Here is a 22,181-nt window from a genome sequence, read left to right on the forward strand (position 1 = left end):
GGGCCGGCCTGGCTCTATCCAAGTCACGGGGGCAGCCCCTGGGCCTGTACCTGGGCCTGGGAGTGGGGTTGGATGGGCCTCTTTAGAACGCAGCATCTGTGAGTATTCAAAGCCCATGAAACGTTCATCTATTAAATCAGGGCTTCTAATGGCCTCATTCAGGAAAGCAGTGAACTGTTTATAAATTGATCTTCTGTGGAGGTCTCTGGATGTGTAAAGACCCAGGCAATGAGCCGATTTATGCCAATGAACCAATAAACTCACATTTAGAGTTGGGGATATTTTTTTCTCAATAGAAAGGGGAAAAATAATGTATTATTTTCTAAAGCATATTAGACAAAATGTAATTAACAAAGGCGTAGGACTTGAGAAAGCCTTGCAAATTGTGTCTCTAGGTAGGAACAAGCACTAGTCTCCACGTCTAGGTGAGAAAGCCCGGGTGGGTGGAGGTCATTTCAGCCACAGCAGCCACTCAAGAATACTCTGGGACACAGGGGCCACTGTGCCTCTGCTAGAATAGGAAGGGTAACATGGGTGATCTGATGTGAAGTTGAAACCGTGACTCACACAGGAAGAGAGTTATTCTCTATTCTCCCTCCTTCCTTCTGATTGCATCAGGCTGAAGTCTGCGCTAGGTGGTGGTGTGTGGGCCCCACCCTCTAACACACCAGCCAATCTCTCCTTGAAGCTAAGAGAGCTCAGAGCCTTGGCCAGCAATAGTATCTAGCTGGGATTTAGTATGATTATTTAACTTTCAGTTACCCTATATTTATAGTAATGATGCATTGTTTCTCGTTTAAATATATTCGTGTTAAAAATCTATTTAAATAAAAATGTCTAGTAAATAAGGTAACATCTAGATGTGGCAAGAAAAAAAAAATCATAAAGGTGTGACATAAATGTCGGGAGCTTAGGAAACTGACTTTATCAACATAACCTGCACTTAAGCTACCGGGCCATTGGAATTAGCACTACAAAAAAAGAAATCAGTACAAGAAGCAATGATTTAAGCACTGAAAAACATTACTTTTCTATTTTTGCTTTACCACATTAGCTTGAAATAGGAAATTAAATGGCAAGAAGTAACATAAATTTTAATACATTTTTTTTTTTTTTTGAGACAGAGTCTCGCTCTGTTGCCCAGGTTGGAGTGCAGTGGCGCGATCTCTGCTCACTGCAAACTCCGCCTCCCAGGTTCACGCCATTCTCCTGCCTCAGCCTCCTGAGTAGCTGGGACTACAGGTGCCTGTTTTAATACATTTTAATGATCCCTAGAGATCCACTGAATGTTTGAATGCTCACTATACATACATATATATATATATATGCATATACACATTAACCATTTGATAGTTGCAAATTATGTTGTGCATTTTTTTGTATCACCTTGTCAAGAGGTTGGGCAGATCACTATCTCCATTTTATAGATGAACAAACTGAGGCCCAGAGAGGCCGACTGCTCTTAGGTTTTAAAAAGGGCTGCTTAGATAGGATAAAAAGGTGCTTAGAGCCACGCAGATATAACAAGAACACTCCCTCTGCCTATCAACACCTCAAAATAGGTTCTGGAAGCCTGAACATTTCAGGGTCAAATGAGAGATGCATGCGATCATTTTACAATTACTTAACTGGGTGCTTTGTAACTGCCTGACAGCAATGGAGGTATAGAACCGGGACTGAAGGCTTGGCTCCAACCTCAAGAAGCCTCCAGGCTCTCTGAAGAGATTTACCAAGTGCATGATAAATAAAACACACGCGCTTGGGTAAAAAGTGAGTTGCCGGGCAGCAGACACCTGCCCTGCCATCAAGATAGCTGGGCTGAAGGGTCTGTTCACCCAGCCCTGCAACTCACCACCATATCCCCTCTTCTCTGGAACATCCTGCCCAGTGCTCTGCAAGGAAACAGACCCTTTCACTCCATCCTGAAACAAGCAGTGCCAGGGATGCAGCTGACCATTAGCAACCGGTATCATTTTTGCATTACAAGAGGAAAACCTAAACAGTTGTTTAAAATTTAAACCCTTAATAAAAAAAAATACATGGAATGCTTGCTTGGAGCCAATGCCAGGGCTCAGGAAGTCACATCATGTTCCCCCTACTTGGTAGCTCCTGAAGGTCTCATCGTGAGTTCTGTGTTTCAGATTTCACCTTCTGTTTCCTTACGTTAGGCCCAGCGCCTTGGCCTGGATAATTAAAATGCAAAATGTGTAGAGAAAGAGGAAGCTGATTTCTTCATTCTGTTTTACAGAGTATTTTCTAGTTTATTTGGGGGTTGGGGGAAGAACAACGTGAACTGGAAGCCAAACGAACTCTGGGTTCTGTCCCCTTAATAGAAATTCCAGCAGTTTACAGACTGTGTGATGATAGAAAAATCAATACGATTATATAAGCCAAGTCTTCAAGAAGACTCGCTATAGCTGGGTCACTGGAAGAGAACTGAGACTTGGGACCTGTCCCAGGCTGACAGATGGCTGGAAAGGTCATTAGAAGGGAAACCTGTAAACCTCACCTCCTTCCCCTGCTACACAAGTAGATTCATAAAAAACCCTCTTCAAAAAGCTATTTCTAGAGCAAAACCTAGAAATTTAAAAAATGTACAATAAAGCTATTGAACTCCCCAACATTATAAAACTAGAGAAATGCATGAAATTATCTCACCATTGTTATAGAAAATTATACTAATAACGACATGTATTAAACAGAAAAAGAGAAGTGAATAACACTGGACCGATGTTAGCTAGTTGCTGCCTTTAGGTCTTATACATAGGCTGAGTGATCAAAATAAGATATAGCCCCTGATTCTGAAATAAAGTATTTACCTTAAGAAATGACTAAGGCACTACTTCTGTGATATCTGTGTTCACCACCCAGGATGCTAGGTAAAAATGTATATTCCCTGACCTGACCTAATCCACGAAGCCAATCCCTTGTAGGGAGAATCTGGGCATCTCTGCTTTAACAAGCTCCCTCAGTGATTCTGATAGACAAAATTAAAGTTTACAACCAGTCCCCTTCAACACACAGGGAGTTACGCACAGCCTATTCCTGCTCCACCCTGGCTGCCAACTGGAGCAAAGATTTAGTATCTTGTGGTTTTTGTTGGCCAGAAAACTCTGGGCCTTGCTGGTGGCCTGTAAAACTCAGATAAAGAAAAACCTGGAAGCAGCAAGAACCAATCATGCATCCTCCATGGGTCGCTTATTCTTTTGTGCAGAAGATGGAACCTGCAGATAAAACCCAGAGCTCCAGCCCATGTGCAAGTGACAGAGTCAAACCCCACTGTGCCGGGGCGGGACCCAGGCACCTCCGGGGATGCACTGTGGCTGCCCCGAGTCCTCCTCTCGCACCAGCCTGCCCGGCCTCGGCGGCCAACCATTCCACAGTTCCCTGCCTGCTCCTGCCCCTTCCTTGGGCTTCTCTTCCTCTCTCCACGTGTGAACAACGGTGGTTAATTCTGATGAGAAAGGACACTGGGTTTGGCCCCCACACTGCTGTCTTTGAAGCAACTTTTCCAGGAAACAAACTGGCCAAGCCGCATTGGTGCACCGCTGCCACTGTTTTGGCCTGATTCCTAATTTAACTGGGCAGAAGTAACACTTACGGCTTCTGTCAGATGCTGGCATTAACTGCAAGAACTCACAGCCTGCGGTTTACGCACCTTGTATTTCTGGGATTTCCCCAGCACGTTTGCCAACGAGAACATGAGAGAGTGATCATTAGGTATTAATTCCAGGGCCTCTCTTCCAACTGCTTCAGCTTGGGCTAAATTACCTGGGAGTAAAACATGGAAAAATAAAAGACATGTTAATGTTGTACTCGCATTTTAGCCTCTAACTGACAGGGTTTATGTGCACAGCACATGACAATTATGAATAAACTACTGAAGAAAATCTGTGTAGATCATGTAATACACACCCACATACAAATACACACACGACCTTATCAGTGGCACAGCCACTGCGATTCAGCACATCTCTGACACAACATAGAAACAGCTTTTGATTAACCTCTGTAAAACCATCTAAAACCTAGTTTTAATTTTTCCTCAGATACCAGTTACACCCAAACAAATCTGCAAAATAAGAGGATGACAGTAACACTTTCATAACTGAGAATTTATCACATTGAAGTATACATTCTGTATTTTCCCTAGAAACAAGCATGTATCTGCTCTATACCATGCAGATGATCAAATTAACACCATCATTAACATATTTTTATTGACACATAACTACATATTGATGGGGTGCATGTGGTATTTTGATACATGCATACAATGTGTAGTGATCAAATCAGGGTATTTAAGACAACTACCACCTCAAATATTGATCATTTCTTTATGTTAGGAACATTTCAAATCTTCTAGCTTTTTTGAAATATATCATTAAGTGTTAACTACAGTCACCCTACTGTGCAGTGGAACACTAGAACTGACTCCTTCTATCTGTGTTTGTACCCATTAACCAACCTCTCTTTGTCCCTGCCCCGTTCCCAGACCCTAGTAACTACTGTTCTGCTCTCTAGCTCCACAAGGTCCATTTTTTCAGATCCTCCATGCTTGACAGCATGTGATATTTGCCTTTCCGTTCCCAACACCATCATTTCTTTTTTTTTTTTTTTTGAGACGGAGTCTTGCTCTGTTGCCCAGGCTGGAGTGCAGTGGCTGGATCTCAGCTCACTGCAAGCTCTGCCTCCCAGGTTCACGCCATTCTCCTGCGTCAGCCTCCCGAGTAGCTGGGACTACAGGCGCCCGCCACCTCGCCCGGCTAATTTTTTTTGTATTTTTAGTAGAGACGGGGTTTCACCGTGTTAGCCAGGATGGTCTCGATCTCCTGACCTCGTGATCCGCCCGTCTCGGCCTCCCAAAGTGCTGGGATTACAGGCTTGAGCCACCGCGCCCGGCCAACACCATCATTTCCTTTTTTTATTATTATTATTATTATTATACTTTAAGTTCTAGGGTACATGTGCATAACGTGCAGGTTTGTTACATATGTATACTTGTGCCATGTTGGTGTGCTGCACCCATCACCTCGTCAGCACCCATCAACTCGTCATTTACATCAGGTATAACTCCCAGTGCAATCCCTCCCCCCTCCCCCCTCTCCATGATAGGCCCCAGTGTGTGATGTTCCCCTTCCCGAGTCCAAGTGATCTCATTGTTCAGTTCCCACCTATGAGTGAGAACATGCGGTGTTTGGTTTTCTGTTCTTGTGATTGTTTGCTAAGAATGATGATTTCCAGCTGCATCCATGTCCCCACAAAGGACACAAACTCATCCTTTTTTATGGCTGTATAGTATTCCATGGCAACACCATCATTTCTTAAAAGACGTTTTGAGTTTTAAAGTGAAGGAGGCAGAGTAACTCCTAATCAATTGAATCTGGTCTGCTCGGGGATAGGAAACCAGATCTTCAAGTCAATGAGCATCATATACAAAGTAAGAATCCATGGCTCTGAGTGTAGACTGAGGGGGCTCGTTTGAGTGAAGTCCCTTAACTTGGGGCATGGACCTAGCACTATCCATGTCATTAGCCCCAAGGCCATTCTTGCTCACTTGTGGGTGCTCCCAGCGCCCTAAAGGATGGCCAATGGCAGATAACAGGCTTCAGAAGAAACAAGATACTGTCATACCTCTCCCCCATTACTCAACACCAGTTCTAGATGAAGTGTGACTTTCCCAGAATTCACATTCCAGTATGTCTAAAGAAATTCCATTTTCTTTCTTCTCTTTTTTTTTTTTTTTTTCTGGAGATGGAGTTTTGCTCTTGTTGCCCAGGCTGGAGTGCAGTGGCGCTATCTTGGCTCACTGCAACCTCCACCTCCCGGGTTCAAGCAATCCTCCTGCCTCAGCCTCCTGAGTAGCTGGGATTACAGGCATGCACCACCATACCCAGCTAATTTTATATTTTTAGTAGAGACGGGGTTTCTCCATGTTGGTCAGGCTGGTTTTGAGCTCCCGACCTCAGGTGATCTGCCTGCCTCGGCCTCCCAAAATGCTGGGATTACAGGTGTGAGCAACCGTGCCCAGCCTAGAAATTCCATTTTCTAGAAGAATAGACATTTTTGTAATAGAAAATATTTAACTTCATATTTTTTTTTAAAACTCAGGAGGAGAAAAAGCACAATAATCTCTATTTCCTAAGTCTTCAGTGGTACTTTACTGTGGAGCCATGTCCTGAGATTTGTTCCATCCACCTCTCTGTACCTGTATTGTCGAGGAGTATAATCATGTTGTTCCAGGCTAGGCTGTGCTCTGGTTTCAGCACGGTGGCATTTCTCCACGCGTTCAAGGCATCCACGTGGCGATTGAGATCTGCATACTGAAAATAAAACACACCAAAAAATTAGTATTCCAAGTTTCCTGCTTCCTCGTTCCAAGACATTATGAAACAAAAGAAAAAGCCCAACAAACAAAAATAAAAAACCAACCTAACTTTAATTTATGTAGCTTCTAGTTTTTCCTATCAACTCGCTGAATCCTCCAAACAATACCAATGAAGTAAATACTATTGTTATCCCCATTTTACAGATGAAGCAACTAAGGCACGAGGAAATGAACTTGCCCAAAGTTATAGACTAGAAAGGGTAAAGCAGGAATAAGAACAAGGTTCAAACCTGTAATATCCCATTTCCTGTTATTTAGTGATTTTAGGAATCAAATCATATTTCAGACTGCTGAAATACTGAAGCAAGCCTCATCATTAGTCTTTTTCACTAAAGACTTCATAAGTTCATTGTTCATAAAGTATTACTTAGAATCGTAAACAAAATATTTCTCATGATCTAAAGCTGTGTGTCCAATTCACCTTCTGAAGGGTGGTCTCGGGGCCTCTTCCTGCCTGCGTCTAACGTAAATTCAAAAACAGGAGCATATCAGACATACTTTGTCAACTCCTTGGAAAAATCTCCTATGGTAAGGTAAAACCTCTTGGCACTTTCGAGTTTGTTTGCTTCATTTAGGAAGGAGAAAAATACCTGTTGCTTTCTTATTTTTTATAACTTCAACTTTTATTATTATTTTTGAGATAAAGTCTTGTACTGTTGCCCAGGCTAGAGTGCAGTGGTGCGATCCTGGCTCACTGCAACCTCTACCTCCCGAATTCACATGATTCTCCTGCCTCGGCCTTCCGAGTAGCTGGGATTACAGGTGCACACCACCATGCCCGGCAGTTTTTTTCTATTTTGAGTAGAGATGGGGTTTCACTATATTGACCAGACTGGTCTTGAACTCCTGACCTTGTGATCCGCCAGCTTCAGCCTCCCAAAGTGCTGGGATTACAGGCAGGAGCCACCGCGCCAGGCATATGTATGTATGTATGTGTTTAGAAACAGAGTCTTGCTCTGTCGCCCAGGCTGGAGTGCAGTGGCATGATCTTGGCTCACTGCAACCTCTGCCTCCCAAGTTTGAACAATTCTCGTGCCTCAGCCTCCTGAGCAGCTGGGATCACAGACCCGTGTCACCACGCCTGGCTGATTTTTGTATTTTCTGTCGAGATGGGGTTTCACGAAAATGCCCAGGCTGGTCTCAAATTCCTGGCCTACCTTGGCCTCCCACAGTGCTGGGATTACAGGCATGAGCCACCACGCTCGGCCTTCAACTTTTATTTTAGATTCAGAATGTACATGTGCAGGTTTGTTGCATGGGTAAATTGTGTGATGCTGAGGTTTGGGATATGAATGATCCTGTCATCCAGGTAGTGAGCACAGTAACCAATAGTTAGTGTTTCAGCCCTTGTTTGCCTCCCCGCCTCCCCACTCTAGTAGTCTCAAGTGTCTGTGGTTGCCATCTTTATGTATGAGTGCTCACTTATGAGAACATGTGGCATTTGGTTTTCTGTTCCTGCATTTATTTCCTTAGAATAGTGGCCTCCGGTGGCATCCATGTTGCTGCAAAGGACATGATTTTTTTTGTATGGTTGTGTCGTATTCCATGCTGTATATGTACCACATTTTCTTTTTCCAGTCTACAGTAGATGGGCACCTAGGTTGATTCTGTGTCTTTGCTATTGTGAATAGTGTTGTGATGAACATATATGAATGCATGTTTTTGCATGTTTTTGGGTTTTTTTTGAGACGCAGTCTTGCTCTGTCACTCAGGCTGGAGTGCAATGGCACGATCTTGGCTCACTGCAACCTCCACCTCCCTGGTTCAAGCAATTCTGTCTCAGCCTCCCAAGTAGCTGGGATTACAGGCACCCGCCACCATGCCCAGCTAATTTTTGTATTTTCAGTAGAGATGGGCTTTCACTGTCTTGGCCAGACTGGTCTTGAACTCCTGACTTCGTGATCCACCTGCCTCAGGCTCCCAAAGTGCTGGGATTACAAGCGTGAGCCACCGCACCCAGTTGCATGTGTCTTTTTGGTGGAATGATTTCTTTTGGGTATATAACCAGTCATGAGATTACTGGGTCGAATGGCAGTTCTAAGTTCTTTGAGAAATCTCTAAACTGCTTTTCACAATGGCTGAACTAATTTATACACAGTGTCCAAGCATTCCTTTTTCTCCCACAGCCTTGCCAGTGACTGTTGTTTTTTCACTTTTTGATAATAGCTATTCTGACTGGTGTGAGATGGTATCTCAATTGTGGTTTTGATTTGCATTTTTCTAATGATTAGTGATGATGAGCATTTTCTCATGTTTGTTGGCTGCTTGTACATCTTCTTTTGAGAAGTGTCTGGTCATGCCTTTTGCCCACTTTTTAATGGGGTTGTTTTTTGCTTGTTGATTTGTTACTTATAGATCTGGATATTGGATGCACAGTTTATGAATATTTTTTCCCACTCTGTAGGTCGTCTGTTTACTCTCTTGACAGTTTCTACTGCTGTACAGAAACCCTTTGGTTTAATTAGGTCAATTTTCGTTTTTGTTGCAATTGTTTTTGAGGACTTAGTCACCAATTTTTTCCCAGGGCTGATGTCTAGAATACTGTTTCCTAGGTTTTCTTCCAGGATTCTTTTTTTTTTTTTTTTTTTTTTTAAAAGACAGGGTCTTACTCTGTCATCCAGGTGGAAGTGCAGTGGTGTGATGTAGTGCAACCAGTGGCTCACTATGGCCTTGACCTCCTGGGATCAAGTGATCCTCCCACCTCAGTCTCCCAGGTAGCTGGGACTACAGGCACATACCACCATGGCAAGATAATTTTTTGGGATTTTTGTAGAGACGAAGTTTTGCCATGTTGCCCAGGCTGGTTTCAAACTCCTGGGCTCAAGCCATTCGCCTACCTTGGCTCCCAAAGTGCTAGGATTACAGCTGTGAGCCACTGAGCTCAGCCTCTTCTAGGATTCTTGTAGTTTGAGGTCTTATATTTAAATTTTTAATCTATCTTGAGTTAATTTTTGTGTATTGTGAAAGGTAGGGGTCCAGTTTCACTCTTTTGTGGCTAGCCAACTATCCCAGCATGATTGACTAGGAAGCCCTCTCCCCATTGCTTTTTAAAAAAAAAAAATTGGTTGAAGACCACATGGCTATAGGTGTGTGGCTTTATTTCTGGGTTCTGTATTCTGTTCCACTCATCTGTGTGTCTGTTTTTGCACCAGTACCATACTGTTTTGGTTACTATAGCCTTATAGCATAGTTTGAAGTCAGGTAATGTGATGCCTCTGGCTTTGTTCTTTATGCTGAGGATTGCTTTGGCTGTTCAGGTTCTTTTTTGGTTCAATATGAATTTAAGAATAGCTTTTTTCTAATTCTGTGAAAAATGACATTGGCAGTTTGATAGGAACAGTGTTGAATCTGTAGATTGCTTTGGGCAGTATGGCCATTTTAATAATATTGATTCTTCCAATCCATGATCATGAAACGTTTTTCCATTTGTTTGTGTCACCTCTGATTTCTTTCAGCAGTGTTTTGTAGGTCTCCTTGTAGAGATCCTTCACCTCTTTGATTAGCTGAATTTCCAGGTATTTTACCCTTTTTATGGCTATTGTAAATGGGATTGCATTCTTGATTTGGCTCTCAGCTTGAATGTTATCAGTATATAGATATGTTTCTTACTTTTGTACACTGACTTTGTATCCTGAAACTTTACTGAAGTTGTTTATGAGTTCTAGGAGCCTTCTGGTAAAGTCTGCAGGGTTTTCTAGGTGTAGAATCACATGGTCCATGAAGATAGATAGCTTGACTTCTTCTTTTCCTATTTACATGCCTTTTATTTATTTTTCTTGCCCGATTGCTTTGGCTAGGACTTCCAATACCATGTTAAGAGTGGTGACAGTGGGCATCCTTGCCTGGTTCCATTTCTCAAGGGGAATGCTTCCAGATTTTTGTTGCTTCTTTTGAGAGGGAATGTTAACATTGGTAACAGAATATAAAATGGCTAGCTCTCAATTTGCATAGTTAATAAAAGCACACACACAGAGAGAGAGAGAGAGAGAGAGAGATGGATTTTTTTTACCAGGTGACCCTGTTGCCCTCTTATCTCAGTTCAAATGCACATTTTATTTGAGTGTACTTGATCCTTTAACTCTGCAAAAAGTACAAATGATCACAATTTGTCAGAGTTTAAGACTGTTTACTTACTCACTGGCAAGTCTGTCCTTTTTTTAGATGACAAAACCATTTTGACTTGTCCTATGCTACACAGCAAATAGATAGCATATTATGCAAGAAAAAGAAAGCTTTAATGGAATTATGGAAACACTTATGAACATCCATTTGCTAAGATGTTCTCGGAATTTCCCATGAGACTCAGAAACTCAAGTTACAATATTTTTACCCCTTTAATGAGGAAATGATAGGAGAAGTTCAGAAAATTAAAATAATTTGGGATGCTTAATTATTCTAACACTTAATTATCTCTATTTGATGTTCCAGTGATTCCTCAGATCAATTCACTCCACCATAATATGCGTTTGAGTCACTTGGACAAAATCCATGGTGACATTTGAACACACCCAGAACAACCAACATAACTTCATTTATCCAACATGACAAAATTCGTTACTACTTTACTGTTACTACTACAATTATTACTGCTATTTATTGAAGAATAGACTGAATCAGATAAAATTTGGTTTCATTTTGTCTCAAACTCTACTCATCTTATAGCATCTACACAAAGGGAACAAACTTTCAGGGAGGCAGAGAAAAGTGGTGATTTAACCAAAACTGCTCATCCAGGAAGTAGACGGGTAACATCAGTTACCCAGCAGTCCTATGCCCACCCTTCTGTACTCTGCTCCGAGAAGCAGGGGCTGGGAGTCTGCAACTACATTTCCCAGGTTTCTTCACCCTTTGGTTCCTTTCTGTCAACAGGTGCCGGGTGGTGGGGAGAGGGGAGCAGTCCTTTCCTCCCACTCTCTCCTTCCTTCCCCTGGCAGTGTCTCTGAAGTGACTACATCCCCTCCTACACCATCCCAGGGTGGAAGCAGTGGTCTGTCTCCCATGATCACAGCTCTTGACGCTGTGGTAGCTCCAGAGATTGGAACCTCTTGTGATTTCTTAAATCCTGGTAGCGCTACTTTCTCCTGTCTGTTCCCAAACCTATAGGATTCCCTTTAACCTCTGAGTTCATGTTACCATCCCATTTTTGCTCAGCCAGCCTTCCAATGATAGTCTAACCAATTCTCCATATTAAGTCTTCTCTATCTAAAACACTTAGAATGGTTTCTGTTTTCTTGAACACATCCAGTCCTTCCATCATGCATTGTCTTCGGTAATCCCTCTAGCCACTATTACTGTAACTTTCTAAGATTAGTAATATGTCCCAGTAATCGCGCTCTTCCTGATTTCCTGTTCCACAAGAGAACTTCCTTAAATTCTTTCCATACTGGGGTCTAGAAATCAAAACAAATCTCTGTCTCCTGTTACTAGAGAGTGATTTCTTAAAACGCCACCAATTTAAAAAAAACCCTCTTAAGTTATTAAGTTCTTATTTGCCAATATATAAATGGGTTGGTCGAGTTGTTAAAGATTAAGCTCTTAATGCTTTTAAGCTGTCAAACGGGAAAAAGCTGGATAATTAAACCACAATGGAGAGCAAAAGCCCGAAATAAGCAGGAACAGTTGGCGGAAGGGAACACAGGAAGACCATTTCACAGTAGCGTAATTAGTAAACAATATAAACAAAAAGCAGTACAAGGTCTCAATCTGTTCAATGCTACAGATGATCTTCCAAGTGAAAGTGTAATGAATCCCAAGGACTACAGCACATGATGAAAGCTGGTACTTTATACTCTACATTCTTCCCTTTGGACATCACTCTTACAGAAGGAACATTTATTATAAATCCTCTATTTTCCAAATCCCAAGGAACTGCAGTGACGGGCAGTTAATAGGAGAGGGGAGAAGACTAAGCTGTAGAGCCTAGAGGATAACCTGGGAGGCTGTGGGCAGACCCACTCACTTTGTGAGCAATAAAGTAACAGAAGAGCAACCTCCAGAAAAGGAAAAAAAAGGGACAAAAGAAGAATTCATATGAATATCAAGTCTCATATTTAGTCACTTGACTACTAGTTTAACAGAGAGTGAACAGAAATGGTAATCCCTACACCCATATATTCATAACCACCCAAATGCATGAATTCAGGTAAGACCTCATGTGTTCCCATCCTCCACCCCACCCTTATTCTCACTTCACTAACTTTGTGAGGATCGTCCCTCCTTTGTATGTGATTGAATTTTGAAGTCACCACTCATAACATTATGTTGAGGTTTCACAGCCTCCCCTTCCCCCCAGGAACAAACAGCCGATCATTATAATAGTTTCAGCTCTCCTGGAATCTTCAGGTCTCACAGAGAAAGCAGTTTCAACATCAAAGCAGGTAACTAGGTCATAAAGCACAGAATTTTAAAACGTAAAAGAACAAAAATGCACGCAAGGTCAGTGGTTCTGAAGAAAGTTAATGTGAGACAAAGGAGTATCTTGCCATTAATCTTCCTTGTTCAAGCATCATGCCATTCCATGGGTTCGGCCACATTCCTGCCACCCTTGCCTCTGTCCCCAGAAAGAAATAATTCCTCCTTTCCACACTGGAGTCAGCACATAGAAGATGTATCTTCCTATGGCATATCATAACTGAAACATGTTTTGCATTTTTTAATAAAAATGCAATGATATGGTTTGGTTGTGTCCCCACCCAAATCTCATCTTGAATTGTGGCTCCCATCATTCTCATGTGTTGTGGGAGGGACCTGGTGAAAAATAACTGAATCATGGGGGCGGTTTCCCCCATACTGTTTTCATGGTAGTGACTAAGTCTCATGAGATCTGATGGTTTTATTAGGGGAAAACTCTTTTGCTTGGGTCTTATTCTCTCTTGCCTGCTGCCATGTAAGTTGTACCTTTCACCTTCCGCCCTGATTGTGAGGCCTCCCCAGCCACGTGGAACTGTGAGTCCATTAAACCTTTGTTTCTTTATAAATTACCCAGTGTCGGGAATATCTTTATCAGCATTATGAAAACAGACTAATGCATGCAACCACTTTACTTTAATATTTCTAACACAAGCATTACTCGTCCACGTAGAGGGACTTCTGCAGAGGGGGAAAGGCCACATTTTACCGTTAGCCAGACGTTCCTGCCATCTTGTTTTCTCCATTCATAAGATTCTATCTCCACAACTCGCAAAATCATGGCTACCCAGTCCAGAAACAAAGACAGTAACACCAAAGACATTCACATTATGGTAAAAACCAAAGCCTCGTTTTCCAATAAATGTAAAGCAGTCAATGTTTTCTAGGATTGTTCCCCACAAACCATGACTTCTCTCTGACGTGATTACCCTGTCATCCAAGTTCAGACAGAGCTGCTTCCCAGGTGCAGGGCCAACGACAGGGTACTGGAATCACCTGGGTGATTCATTATTGATATTTTACTTAATTTTTTTGAGGCAGAATCTCGCTCTGTTGCCCAGGCTGGAGTGCAGTGCCGCAATCTTGTCTCACTGCAACCTCTGCCTCCCAGGTTCAAGTGATTCTCCTGTCTCAGCCTCCCAAGTAGCTGGGATTACAGACATACACCACCATGTCTGGCTATTTTTTGTATTTTTAGTAGAGACGTGGTTCTGCCATGTTGGCCAGGCTGGTCTTGAACTGATCTCAAGTGATCTGCCCGCCTTGGCCTCCCAAAGTGCCAGGATTACAGGTGTAAGCCACTGGGCCCAGTTTATTATTGTTATTTTAAAAACACAGACTCTCTATAGAGTCTTTGATTCCCTAAATGTGAGATGGGGTGGGACAGTCTGGATGCATGTCAAGTTTGGAAACTACTAGTTAGGGTTTTGTTTTTGTTTTTGTTTTTTTTTACAGAGGGAAAAGGAGCCAACGCAACAGCTAGTCTTTACTAGAAAGATGACACTTTACAGCACATTTTGAGTAACTTGGTGCAGGCGCTCAACGCACCAGCTTGTAATGGGTTCCACAGCTGGGGCATTGCTGGGTCTTGCCTTTGTGCAGCCAAAACCAGATGACAGCACTGTTGTCCTCTTCACAGATGCACCCACTATTTTCTTGTTGGTGAAGAAGGGGGCTAAATTAGGGTCTTCCTTGGTGCCTAAAGCTGTCTTGGGGGGTAGTACATTGTATGGGTCCAGTCCCTTCCTTGTGGTCATCATGACCTCCATCTCTAAGCCAGTCACCTACTTGTTATCAGTAGAAACACCACCTCCAGGATGGGTGTGGTGGCTCACGCCTGTAATCCCAGCACTTTGGGAGGCCGAGGTGGGCGGATCATGAGGTCAGGAGATTGAGACCATCCTGGCTAACACAGTGAAACGCTTTCTCTACTAAAAATACAAAAAATTAGCCGGGCGTGGTGGTGGGCGCCTGTAGTCCCAGCTACTCGGGAGGCTGAGGCAGGAGAATGGCGTGAACCCGGGAGGCGAAGCTTGCAGTGAGCTGAGATAGCACCACTGCACTCCAGCCTGGGCGACAGAGCGAGACTCTGTCTCAAACAAAACAAAACAAAACAAAACAAAACAAAACAAAGCAAAACACCACCTCCAGAAGCTATGGCACGCACCGCGGCCGTGCCACTGGGAGAGCCGGCTCTCAGGGCCTGTGTGCAGCCAAGCGCTCCAGCTCCATGAAGTATCCTTGAAAGCCATCACACCCACAACAAGCAGCAAAGGGAACTACCAGTTTTGACAACATAAGGATTCTTTAAAGTGAAACTCTGTCTCAAAAAACAAAACAAAACAAAACAAAACAAAAAAATAAACAAAACCAAGAAGCTTCAGGCCTTTAAAATGAGGGTAAGCAGGTATCTCTTTAGAACACGAGGATGCTTTCCTACCTGTAAGGCTAAGCTGGGTAAAATCTGGAAATCTACATATAAACTTCCGTGAAAGTCACATCACTATGGATATATTCCAGTTTGGTTAAAATGAACAAAATTTTTTTTAATTAGCAATTTTTATCGAATACATCTAAATATATTAGGAACGTACATATCTGGTTTCTTGAAACCAAATTAAATGGTTGATTATAGGAAGAATACAACCATTCGTGTTTTAAGAATTTTGCTATGTGTGTGTCTCATTTTATTTTTGTCAAGAAAATCAAGAGCAATCAGATCTTCACAAACATCCTGTCAATAACCAAAAATATAAAGCTACTATAGAACACATTATTTTTTATTTCCACCAAATAATGTCAAAGCCCTTTTAAGTAAATCCCATGCCCTCCAAAGCTGCTTTTGGGAGAAATGCTCCCTGCAGATGAAGAGCTCTGCTCCCTTGAAGAAGGAGAACAAGGGAGCTCAGAAATCATACTACGGATTTATTTAATTTCTGTTCTTATTCAATTTTTGTTTTAAAAACAGAGAAACCGATGTTTATCAGGAAGTTACCCGTTGTAGCACTGTTTTACAGGGCAGACGGGATTTTTAACATTTTAATTTATTCCTTGGTTTAACCTTTTGCCTGGGTGACCTCTTAAACTTGACTATTTCATACTGCACTGCTCTCTAATGAGAGCTTTAAAAAATTACTTATAAGGAAATCAAATAGCTACCTTCAAATGAGATAAAAACATGTGAAAGAACTTCATAAAATGTATGGGGTAGGTGGGTGTCACTATGTCATTTTATTATAAATAAGAAAAAGAACCCATCTTTCCTTCCGCAGGCATGGCACCCCGAGCTTACCAGACGCCCGAGGTTGTAGTAACAATCTGGGTATTTCCTTCTGTGTTTAATTGCCATCCGGTAACTTTGTTCTGCGGCTTCAAACCGTTTCAGGCTGTTCTGCACTATGCCTAGATTCATCCACGCAGCAGCAAAGTCTGGCCTAGAGGAGCAGTTTTCACAAAGATAAACAAGAAGACAAAAGGCTTAGACGACAGAATGCAGGAGCTCCTTTCTTTGTCACTAGCATAATTATAAAAAACAATGCTTACTGTATTCGAACAGCCAAAGACAGCAACTCCTCAGCTTCCTGTAGCTCATTCCTTTCTTTTAAGATATTTCCAAGATTATTCATGGCATGAACATACTTAGGATTTAATCTGGAAGTTGAGAGAAAAACCAAGCTGACCATTAAGTACTCAGTGTAAATTTTTACTAAACTCTCAGGAATCGGCAAAGATATTGCAAAGTTGGGGTCTTTAAAGGAATGGGTGTTTCATACCAGAAAGTGAAAACGATCTGTGTACATAATTCCTCTGTAAGGCATACTCGCCATACCTTACGGCTTCCCGGTAGTATCTGATGGCAGCTGTCTGGTTGCCTTTATCAGCCAGGTTTTTGCCAATGTTGTAGTGAACCTGCAGAGAGAGAATAACTGGGCCATCAGCAGATAGACTTCTTGTTCAGAGCCTGGACCCCATCATCTCTTCTAACTGAAGACAAAAGGATGAGGAAAAAAATTACCCACCAGAACTTTAGCTAAAACCTTACAGGGTTTAGCAGTTGCTTGTGCTTTCATCTCCAACCCTGTAAGAGGATCAGAAGAAAGGGGGTACAGGCATGGTACATCTCTAAAGTACAACAGAAGGGAAATAACTAAAGACCTCACCAGAGAAAGCCAGAAAACTACAAAGCTTGGCTTTTTAAAATTTTACTTTTGATTTTTAGAGATGGGGTCTTGCTATGTTGCCCAGGCTGGAGTGTAGTAGCTATTCACAGGTGCAATTATAGCGTACTGCAGCCTTGAACTCCTGGGATTCAGGGATTCTCTTGCCTCAGCCTCTCAAGTAGCTGGGACTACAGATACACACCACCACACCTGGCTTGTTTTTATCATCAAAACCTCAAATCCCCCTCACCTACACACTCCACGAGAGTTGAGATAACAAAGTCCAATCTCATGTGGACATGAGTGGAAGAAAGCATGATTCTGTCCACCCATTTAAACAAATATGGCCCTTTCTTGGATGACACCTTTCTTCTATAGCTAGCATCAAGAGCATTTTACTCTGTATCTGTTCTAAGCAGAATGTTTATGGACTCCCCAAATCCAAATGTGGAAATCCTGACTCCTAATGTGATGGTGTTGGGAAGCAGGGCCTGTGGGAGGTGATTGGGTCATGAGGGTGGAGGCCCATGAATGGATCAGTGCCCTCGTCAAAGAGGCCCTGGAGAGCTCCCATGCCCCCTTTCTGCCACGTGAGGACACAGTGAGAAGACCGTCTGTGAACCAGGAGGCAGGCCCTCACCACACAACCAACTGCCTGCACCTTGATGGGCTTTCCAGCCTCTGGCACTGTGAGAAGTGAGTGTCTGCTGTTGAAGCCACCCTGTCTCTGGTATTATTCTCACAGGGTCTGAGCAAAGGCCTCAGTGTGGCTGGAGCACGCAGAGCAGGGATGCACGCTAGAGAGCCCAGGAGGAGCAGCTGTGCTCGCAGGGAACCCTGGGCAAGGGCAGGCTTGGATCAGTCGTTGTCCTCAGAGCCACCAGGCTGGGGCGGGGCGGGGTCTGTAAGTGTGTGAGTGCCCCAGGGCTGCAGCAATAAAGCACCACACACTGAGGGGCTTAACACAACACACTTCTCTCACAGTCCCGGAGGCTGAGATCACGGTGTTGGCAGGGCCGGTCCCATCACAGGCTGAGAGAGCGACTGCTCCCTGCCTTTCTCCTGTCTCATGGTGCTTGCCCGTAATCTCTGGCTTGCAGATGCCTCGCTCCCACCTCTGCCTCTGTCTTCATGACCATCTCACCTCTTGTCTGTCTCCCTGTCTTCAAAGGACACCAGTCACATTGGATTAAGGGCCCACCATCCTCCTGGATGACCTCATCTTAACTGACATCTTAATTACATCTGCAACAACCCTATTCCCAAAAAAGACTATACTCCCAGGTCCCAGGGGTTAGGATTGGAGCGTAGCTTTTGGGAGGCACAATTCCACCCAGAGCAGGAGGCCGGGGCGGGGGTGGCAGAGGTCGTCATCAGGTTTATGTCCATAGGAAACAAATCCCGTGGTGGGAAAGGATGTGAGTAGGGGAGAAGCAGATGTCAGGGCCTCTGGGGAGGCTGTGGCTGCAGTCCTAGGAGAGAAGTCAGCATACTGAACTAGGGTGCTGGTGAATCTGTGGAGGGGTTTGAAGAACAGTGAGGAAACAAAAAGCATAGAAACTGGTGACCAACTGATAGGAGAGAGGGAAGTGTGTCAAGAACAAATGGTAGGTTCCCAGCATTCAGGACAGAATGTGTGTGATGGCTTTCAAGAGACGTGATGGGCGATCAGGCTTGTTTAGGGGGACAGGATAGGCCGACGTGGAAGTCCACGGTCACCATCCATCTCCAAAGTTCTTTTCATTTTGCAAATCTGAAACTCTGTACCCATTCTCCCCTCCACCGAACCCTGGCAACCTCCGTTCATTTTCCATCTCTACGCATTTGACTCCCATGTACCTCATGTAAGTGGAATTGTACAAGATTTGTCCATTTGTGTCACTTATGCCAGAATTTCCTTCCTTTTGTGGCTGAATAATATTCTCTTGCATGAGTACACCACATTCTGTTTGTCCATTTGTCCCTGGATGGACACCCTGGGAGGCTTCTACTTTTTAGCTGTTGTGAATAAAGCTGCTGTGAACATGGGTGCACAAATCTCTCTGTGAGTCTCTGCTTTCAGTCCTTTCGGGTATTTGCCTGGAAATGGAATTGCTGGATAACAGAATTCTGTTTTTAATTTTTTGAGGTACTAACATGGATAATTTTATGTTATAGGAATTTTACCTCCATTAAAAAAAAAGAGAGAGAATGAGGAAAGGATTTTCAATGATTGAAGAGGGGGTGAAGTAGGCTGGATGGAACGGGGCTCCCAGCTGCCAATTTACTAGGGATTCTCAGGTCTCCTTGGAATGAGGGCATCAGGGAAGCCAACGTCTGGTAGTTTCTCAAGTATATGTGGGCTTAGAATAAATGACAAAAGAAAAAAGTAGGGACCTGAACTAAGCCCAGGGCAGCAAGACTACACACGCTCAAGAAGACTACAATAAAAAGAATGTGTTGGCTGGGCGCAGTGGCTCATGCCTGTAATCCTAGTACTCTAGGAGGCAAGGTGGGTGGATCACCTGAGGTCAGGAGTTCAAGACCAGCACGTCCAACATGGTGAAGCCCCATCTCTACTAAAAATACAAAAATTAGCTGGGCGTGGTGGTGCACGCCTATAATCTCAGCTACTCAGGAGGGTGAGACAGGAGAATTGCTTGAACCCAGGAGATGGAGGTTGCAGTGAGGCGAGAGCAAGCCACTGCACTTCAGCCAGGGTGACAGAGTAAGACTGTCTCACACACACACACACACAAAATAAAAATAAAAATAAAAAGTATTTGTTGATGACCAAAAGCTCCTTTTGGGACTTTACAATACAAAGGGAGTAGCAAGCCCAGAGGAGGTGATGCTATAGAAACTCAATCAGAAGCATGAAGTGTGGGTGCTGCTAACAACAGTCACGGTGAATGGTAAGATGGTGTATAGCTGGCACGCCTCGAGTGGCACCCACCAGCCGGGTGCGGTGTTGCGTGCTGTGTGATCGCAGTCTCTCCTCACGGTGGCTCAAGGCCGTGGCTGCTGTGACCCTCTCTTCTGAGTTGGTAAACTGCTTTGGGGCCGTTCAGCATCTCATCTAGGGCTGTGAAGTTGGACTGGAACCAGGCTCTGAAGCCTGTGTTTCTTCCCACTAGATACTACACATTGATTACAGTGCTGGGGGACACGAGGGTGACTGCTCGAGGCACTTTCTAGATCCATTCATTCATACCACTGGCCTTTTTCCTAAGTAAAATCACATTTCTTTTTATATGGTATTGTCCCCCAAAGTTCACATTAAACCCTCAGCACCCAGAATGAAAATGTATTTGGAGGTAGGGTCTTTAAAGAGGTAAGTAAGGTCAAATGAGGTCATATGGTTGGGCCCCCATCCATGACCCCAATCTGGTCTGAATGGCGTCCTTATAGGAAGAGGAAATATGGACACAGACACCAGAGATGTGTGTGCACAGAAGACAAACCACGTGAGGACACAGGGAAGGCGCCGTCTGCAAGCCAAGGAGAGAGGCCTCACAAGAAATCAACCCTGCTGACACCTTGATCTGCCAATTCCAGCATGTACAACAGTGAGAAAATAAACTGTGGTCTAAGCCACCCAATCTCTGTGTCTCTCTGTGTGTGTGTGTGTGTGTGTGTGTGTGTGTGTGTGTTTATAGCAGCCTGAGAAGACTAATAAAATCTCTAAATACAGAAGTGGTTTAAACACATTCAAGTAACATTATGTCGGAACACTACTTCCAAATGACCCCTGAAAACACAACCACATCCTGCCTTATCCATCTTAACCTACAGTTTCAGCACTTCCTCAAACATACTTAGATTTCTGGAAGAGTATGCAGTAGTGCCTATTAACAGGTTTTCTTAACTGCCAATTTAAAAGCATGTAGATTTATGTTTAACCACTCTGATGAAAGGACTCACAAGCAGAGAAATCGCAGGCGATAAAAATGTGTGTACTACTGTGCACTACACAGTAGAATTTAAACTTACTGCATCAAATTATTGTCCATTCATAGGCATTTTCGTCCTTAAACTGTATCTTGGAGGAGGCTCAGTTAATGCTATTGCCAAAGTGTGTGTTGAGGAAAGTGCTCTAAATGATTAGAATTTGAGCTTTCCCCAACCCAGCTTGGACATATGACTTTACCTCCTCTCCTATGCACAAAAGAACCTAGGGTCAGATAATCCAATCTGCCAGTGATGTCTTTGTGGTCTACAGAATACAAATATAGCTTCTACTCAGACATCAACACGACGCCCGCCTCTTCCGCCCCAAGCTCCTGCTGCTTCCCTTTGTTCCAGGCAAATTCTGTTTTCTCAATAAAAAGCCCAGACAAAGAGTTCAACCGCCCTCTGCAGTATAGACAGTGTTCTGTTAGACACTCAGAATGCCAGAGACCAGAAGATCAAGGGAGAAGGATGTGAGACTCTGGAACAGGAACTAGTTAAAAATCTGATACAGCCTTAGAAGGCAGGCCATCCTTAAGAACTGGTAAACAGGTTTACCCAGAGGCCAGCTTTATCCTATAGGTTAGGTAGAAGGAATTCTTTGAATAAAAAATAGCTGCCTAGATTGCAAAACAAAACAAAACAGAACAAAAATCTCACAACCAGGTCACTTAAAATAGTGTTTAGAGAGTGACTTTTGTTTCCCTGAAATACAAATGATTGGAAAAGCTTATTGATTCTTCAACTTTCCCCTAGCATTTGTGATGCACACGCTGAGGCAATGAACTAGCACAGGAGAAGTTGAAGATGAAACAACCATTACAACCCAGTGACATGTAAACGCAAGAAAGTAAGAGCATTGGTTATGAAAGGCACCTTTAATACCAGGGCTGATTTGTTATAAATATTCTGGCAACATCTAATGTTAAACTTAAAATGTTTTGAAAGCATAAAAATCCTATAGCATCCTGGGTCATTTACTCCTTAAGAAAATACCTCATTGTGGCATATGATCTGTTTCATTGTTAAAAGAATTTATTACAGAATTGTATCACAGAGTTGATAGTATGACATACTTTTAAGCCCTAAAAACTATAAAAATGATTATAAGTATAGTTGCTATCTCATCTATAGTAGTCTCAGTGAATTCAATTTCCATTTGGCTCAATTCAATAACTAACATTGAGTGTCTACCATATGCAAGGCACTGTGGGTAATTTACATGCAGACCAGGCACCCGCACTACCTACACTGGCATTGCAATCTCTCGGAAAAGATGAGTCTTAACTCATACA

At 43.1% G+C, this 22,181-nt stretch overlaps 1 protein-coding gene across 6 annotated transcripts in view; it reads right to left on the reverse strand.

Annotated features, from left to right (window-relative positions):
• Positions 1–22,181, reverse strand: part of TMTC4 (transmembrane O-mannosyltransferase targeting cadherins 4) — a 70,113-nt gene that overhangs the window by 4,586 nt on the left and 43,346 nt on the right. For all 6 annotated transcript variants that reach the window (XM_015121399.3, XM_015121395.3, XM_077973931.1 and 3 more), the window contains 5 exons: positions 16,626–16,705; positions 16,340–16,447; positions 16,089–16,230; positions 6,209–6,323; positions 3,659–3,771 (listed from right to left, as the gene is read on the reverse strand). In XM_015121399.3, coding sequence (XP_014976885.2) covers positions 3,659–3,771; positions 6,209–6,323; positions 16,089–16,230; positions 16,340–16,447; positions 16,626–16,705 — 558 coding nt within the window. The remainder of the gene's footprint in view (positions 1–3,658; positions 3,772–6,208; positions 6,324–16,088; positions 16,231–16,339; positions 16,448–16,625; positions 16,706–22,181) is intronic.

Source organism: Macaca mulatta, chromosome 17 (genome assembly GCF_049350105.2).
Source record: "Macaca mulatta isolate MMU2019108-1 chromosome 17, T2T-MMU8v2.0, whole genome shotgun sequence".
In the NCBI taxonomy this organism is placed as follows: domain Eukaryota; kingdom Metazoa; phylum Chordata; class Mammalia; order Primates; family Cercopithecidae; genus Macaca; species Macaca mulatta.